This window comes from Nerophis ophidion, linkage group LG03 (assembly GCF_033978795.1).
Source record: "Nerophis ophidion isolate RoL-2023_Sa linkage group LG03, RoL_Noph_v1.0, whole genome shotgun sequence".
NCBI lineage: Eukaryota > Metazoa > Chordata > Actinopteri > Syngnathiformes > Syngnathidae > Nerophis > Nerophis ophidion.
The window spans coordinates 88086577-88092447 of record NC_084613.1 but is presented as its reverse complement, the minus strand read 5'-3'; the positions used below and the strand labels follow the sequence as shown (position 1 = coordinate 88092447).

Here is a 5871-nt window from a genome sequence, read left to right as displayed (position 1 = left end):
GAATTGTTCAAAAGTTTTACATTTAAAAATACATGAAAATCAAAAATTATATTAAAAAAATTAAGAAAAATGTTTAAACATTTTTTCCCTCCTTTAATTAAGGCCGTAGTGAAAATCTAAAATTATTTAAAAAAAAATTATTTTAAATTTTTTTTCAATTTAACAATAAAGTTACGTTTTTTCCTTTAATTAAGATCCTAATTAGGGTACTAATTAATTTGAAGTTTTCATGTCTAACTAAATTGTTAAAACGTTTTAGATTTAAAAATATGTGAAAACAAAAAATTATAAAAAATATAATTTATTTCCTAATTTTTTGTAAGTTTTCTCCTTTAATAAGGTTCCTAATGATTCAAAAGTTTAACATTCAAAAATACATGAAAATCAAAATTTATATAAAAAAAATTAAGAAAAATGTTTAAACATTTTTTTCCTCCTTTAATTAAGGCCGTAGTGAAAATCTAAAATTTAAAAAAAAAAAAAAAGATTTTTTTTATTTTGTTCAATTTAACAATAATTAAGATCCTAATTAGGGTACTAATTAATTTGAAGTTTTCATGTCTAACTAAATTGTTAAAACGTTTTGGATTTAAAAATATGTGAAAACCAAAAAATTATAAAAAATATATATTAATTTCCTAATTTTTTGTAAGTTTTCTCTTTTAATAAGGGTCTTAATTATGTTTTTCATGTTTAATTGAATTGTTCAAAAGTTTTACATTTAAAAATACATGATAATCAAAAATTATAAAAAAACAAAACAAGAAAAATGTTTTTTCCTCCTTTAATTAAGGCCGGAGTGAAAATCTAAAATTATGTTTTAAAAAAAATTGATTAAAAACATTTTTTTTTGTTGAATTCATCAATAAAGTTTTGGATTCAAAAATATGTAAAACGAAAATCCAAAATTATAATTAAAAAAAAGAAAATACAATTTTAATATTTTATTCCGTATAAAAAACAAGTTAAGTGTTGTCCTTTAATTAAGTCCTAATGAAGGTACTAATTAATTTGAAGTTTTCATGTCTCACTAATTGTTGAAAAGTTAAAAAACAAAACAATAATTTGAAGTGTTTTTCTATAATTAAGTGTGTGTTAATTGGAGCATTTGGAGCAGGTGTGGAGGGATCACAGAGTGGAGGAACTCTGCTTGTAGTCCCGCAGGACGGCCCTGGCGTAGGTGGACCGGGGGGGTGAGCTCAGAATGGACTCTGCCAGGGGCCAGTCCAGGAAGGGGCTCCTGGGCGGGGGGGCCAAATCTCGAAAGGGCGACGGGGGCGTGAGGGCCAGGGCGTCCTCCATGGCCACTTTCAGATCCTCTTGGTGAAGCCGGCCATTGTTGTAGGAGGAGAAACCCAAGAGGAGGCCCAACTGCTCCTTCTCCAGGTCCTCCTCCTCCGGGGGCGAGGCGGGTTCCTCCTCAAAGGGCCGCAGGTGGTCCTGCTGGATGAGGTGGGCCAGCTGGTACACGGGCAGGCCCCCCCGGGACGCCTCAGGGTGCGACGTGGCCAGGGAGCCCCGCGGCCCCGAAGGAGGAGTCCCGGGGCCGTGGTCGCCCTCGTCCTCCTCGGCCAGGTTGTACAAAGTCTTGGTGCTGAGCTGCGAGAAGTGCGGCCCGGCTGAGGTCCGACAGCTGCTGGCCAGCGGCTTGATGACGGCCGTCTCCTGCTTCTTCACGTGCACCGACAGTCTGTGCCAGATGTGCTCGCCTTTGGGGGGGGGGGGGCCTCGGACCGGGCTCGGACCAGGACACAGACTTCCCGTTAGAACTAGGAGCAGACCAGGAAAAAACACAAAGCGTTACTGCCCAGGATCCTGGGAGCGAGACACAGAAAACAGTTCTGCTCCAATTGAGCCATTTCTTTGCTAAATTCCTCGAGCTCTGCAGAGATAGCTCGGCTTGGATTTTCTCACACATCCAAAGAAGATGAGACAACATGTCAGAGATCACTCTTTGGTCTTAAGGTCAACATTTGAGTCTTCAAATGGGGTTCTTTTGTGGTTGATGCTGTATTACTGCCTTTTCCTACTATGTCACCAAAACATTCCTTTTCGGTTCAGTTTAGCTCGGTTGGTAGCGCGGCCGTGCCGGCAACTTGAGGGTTGCAGGTTCGATTCCCGCTTCCGCCATCCTAGTCCCTGCCGTTGTGTCCTTGGGCAAGACACTTGACCCACCTGCTCCCAGTGCCACCCACACTGCTTTAAATGGAACTTAGATATTGGGTTTCACTATGTAAAGTGCTTTGAGTCACTAGAGAAAAGAGCTATATAAATATAATTCACTTCACAATTAGTTTGTGTCTGACTCTCTTTTTTTGGTTCTTTTTGACTTAAAATCCGATTTTACAGACGTGGCAGCTGTGCAACAAGGTGGTCTGTCATGACGTTTTTAAGCATTCAATCAGACATTATTGTGATGTCTTTTGTGGTTGATGCTGTATTACTGCCTTTTCCCACTATGTCACCAAAACATTCCTGTTCACAATTAGTTTGTGTCTGACTCTCTTTTTTTTGCTTCTTTTTGACTTAAAATCCGATTTTAGAGACGTGGCAGCTGTGCAATAAGAAGGTCTGTCATGACGTTTTTAAGCATTCAACAATATTGTGAGGTCTTTTGTGGTTGATGCTGTATTACTGCCTTTTCCCACTATGTCACCAAAACATTCCTGCTCACAATTAGTTTGTGTCCGACTGTCTTTTTTTGGTTCTTTTTGACTTAAAATCCGATTTTACAGACGTGGCACCTGTGCAACAAGGTGGTCTGTCATGACGTTTTTAAGCATTCAAACAATATTGTGAGGTCTTTTGTGGTTGATGCTGTATTACTGCCTTTTCCCACTATGTCACCAAAACCTTCCTTTTCAGTTCAGTTTAGCTCGGTTGGTAGAGCGGCCGTGCCAGCAACTTGAGGGTTGCAGGTTCGATTCCCGCTTCCGCCATCCTAGTCACTGCCGTTGTGTCCTTGGGCAAGACACTTGACCCACCTGCTCCCAGTGCCACCCACACTGCTTTAAATGGAACTTAGATATTGGGTGTCACTATGTAAAGTGCTTTGAGTCACTAGAGAAAAGAGCTATATAAATATAATTCACTTCACAATTAGTTTGTGTCTGACTCTCTTTGTTTGGTTCTTTTTGATTTAATATCATATTTTACAGACGTGGCAGCTGTGCAACAAGGTGGTCTGTCATGACGTTTTTAAGCATTCAATCAGACGTTATTGTGAGGTCTTTTGTGGTTGATGCTGTATTACTGCCTTTTCCCACTATGTCACCAAAACATTCCTTTTCAGTTCAGTTTAGCTCGGTTGGTAGAGCGGCCGTGCCGGCAACTTGAGGGTTGCAGGTTCGATTCCCGCTTCCGCCATCCTAGTCACTGCCGTTGTGTCCTTGGGCAAGACACTTGACCCACCTGCTCCCAGTGCCACCCACACTGCTTTAAATGGAACTTAGATATTGGGTGTCACTATGTAAAGTGCTTTGAGTCACTAGAGAAAAGAGCTATATAAATATAATTCACTTCACAATTAGTTTGTGTCTGACTCTCTTTTTTTGGTTCTTTTTGATGTAATATCATATTTTACAGATGTGGCAGCTGTGCAACAAGGTGGTCTGTCATGATGTTTTTAAGCATTCAAACAATATTGTGAGGTCTTTTGTGGTTGATGCTGTATTACTGCCTTTTCCTACTATGTCACCAAAACATTCCTGTTCACAATTAATTTGTGTTTGACTCTCTTTTTTTGGTTCTTTTTGATTTAAAATCCGATTTTACAGACGTGGCAGCTGTGCAACAAGGTGGTCTGTCATGACGTTTTTAAGCATTCAATCAGACGTTATTGTGAGGTCTTTTGTGGTTGATGCTGTATTACTGCCTTTTCCCACTATGTCACCAAAACATTCCTGTTCACAATTAGTTTGTGTCTGACTCTCTTTTTTTGGTTCTTTTTGACTTAAAATCCGATTTTACAGACATGGCAGCTGTGCAACAAGGTGGTCTGTCATGACGTTTTTAAGCATTCAATCAGACGTTATTGTGAGGTCTTTTGTGGTTGATGCTGTATTACTGCCTTTTCCCACTATGTCACCAAACATTCCTGTTCACAATTAGTTTGTGTGTGACTGTCTTTTTTTTGCTTCTTTTTGACTTAAAATCGGATTTTACAGATGTGGCAGCTGTGCAACAAGGTGGTCTGTCATGACGTTTTTAAGCATTCAAACATTATTGTGAGGTCTTTTGTGGTTGATGCTGTATTACTGCCTTTTCCCACTATGTCACCAAAACATTCCTGTTCACAATTAGTTTGTGTCTGACTCTCTTTTTTTTGCTTCTTTTTGACTTAAAATCCGATTTTACAGACGTGGCAGCTGTGCAACAAGAAGGTCTGTCATGATGTTTTTAAGCATTCAATCAGACGTTATTGTGATGTCTTTTGTGGTTGATGCTGTATTACTGCCTTTTCCCACTATGTCACCAAAACATTCCTGTTCACAATTAGTTTTTGTCTGACTCTCTTTTTTTGGTTCTTTTTAATGTAATATGTTTTACAGACGTGGCAGCTGTGCAACAAGGTGGTCTGTCATGACGTTTTTAATCATTCAAACAATATTGTGAGGTCTTTTTTGGTTGATGCTGTATTACTGCCTTTTCCCACTATGTCACCAAAACATTCCTGTTCACAATAAGTCTGTGTTTGGCTCTCTTTTTTTGGTTCTTTTTGACTTAAAATCCGATTTTACAGACGTGGCAGCTGTGCAACAAGGTGGTCTGTCATGACGTTTTTAAGCATTCAAACAATATTGTGAGGTCTTTTGTGGTTGATGCTGTATTACTGCCTTTTCCTACTATGTCACCAAAACATTCCTGCTCACAATTAGTTTGTGTTTGACTCTCTTTTTTTGGTTCTTTTTGACTTAAAATCCGATTTTACAGACGTGGTAGCTGTGCAACAAGGTGGTCTGTCATGACGTGTTCAAGCATTCAATCAGACGTTATTGTGATGTCTTTTGTGGTTGATGCTGTATTACTGCCTTTTCCCACTATGTCACCAAAACATTCCTGCTCACAATTAGTTTGTGTCTGACTCTCTTTTTTTGGTTCTTTTTGACTTAAAATCCGATTTTACAGACGTGGCAGCTGTGCAACAAGATGGTCTGTCATGACGTTTTTAAGCATTCAATCAGACGTTATTGTGAGGTCTTTTGTGGTTGATGCTGTATTACTGCCTTTTCCCACTATGTCACCAAAACATTCCTGTTCACAATTAGTGTGTCTGACTCACTTTTTTTGGTTCTTTTTGATTTAATATCATATTTTACAGACGTGGCAGCTGTGCAACAAGGTGGTCTGTCATGACGTTTTTAAGCATTCAAACAATATTGTGAGGTCTTTTGTGGTTGATGCTGTATTACTGCCTTTTCCCACTATGTCACCAAAACATTCCTGCTCACAATTAGTTTGTGTCTGACTCTCTTTTTTTGGTTCTTTTTGACTTAAAATCCGCTTTTACAGACGTGGCAGCTGTGCAATAAGAAGGTCTGTCATGACGTTTTTAAGCATTCATTCAAACAATATTGTGAGGTCTTTTGTGGTTGATGCTGTATTACTGCCTTTTCCCACTATGTCACCAAAACATTCCTGCTCACAATTAGTTTGTGTCTGACTCTCTTTTTTTGGTCCTTTATGACTTAAAATCCGATTTTAGAGACATGGCAGCTGTGCAACAAGGTCTGTCATGATGTTTTTAAGCATTCAATCAGACGTTATTGTGAGGTCTTTTGTGGTTGATGCTGTATTACTGCCTTTTCCCACTATGTCACCAAAACATTCATTTTCACAATTAGTTTGTGTCTGAATCTCTTTTTTTGGTTC

The 5871-nt window shown here is 39.0% G+C and overlaps 1 protein-coding gene across 1 annotated transcript in view; it reads right to left on the bottom strand.

Annotated features, from left to right (window-relative positions):
- Window positions 1-1024: 1024 nt before the first annotated feature.
- Window positions 1025-5871, bottom strand: part of grm1b (glutamate receptor, metabotropic 1b) — a 46645-nt gene continuing 41798 nt past the window's right edge. Inside the window, exon 10 of the mRNA XM_061893811.1 lies at window positions 1025-1769. Within this exon, the coding sequence (XP_061749795.1) occupies window positions 1129-1769 (641 nt within the window). The 3' untranslated portion in view covers window positions 1025-1128. The remainder of the gene's footprint in view (window positions 1770-5871) is intronic.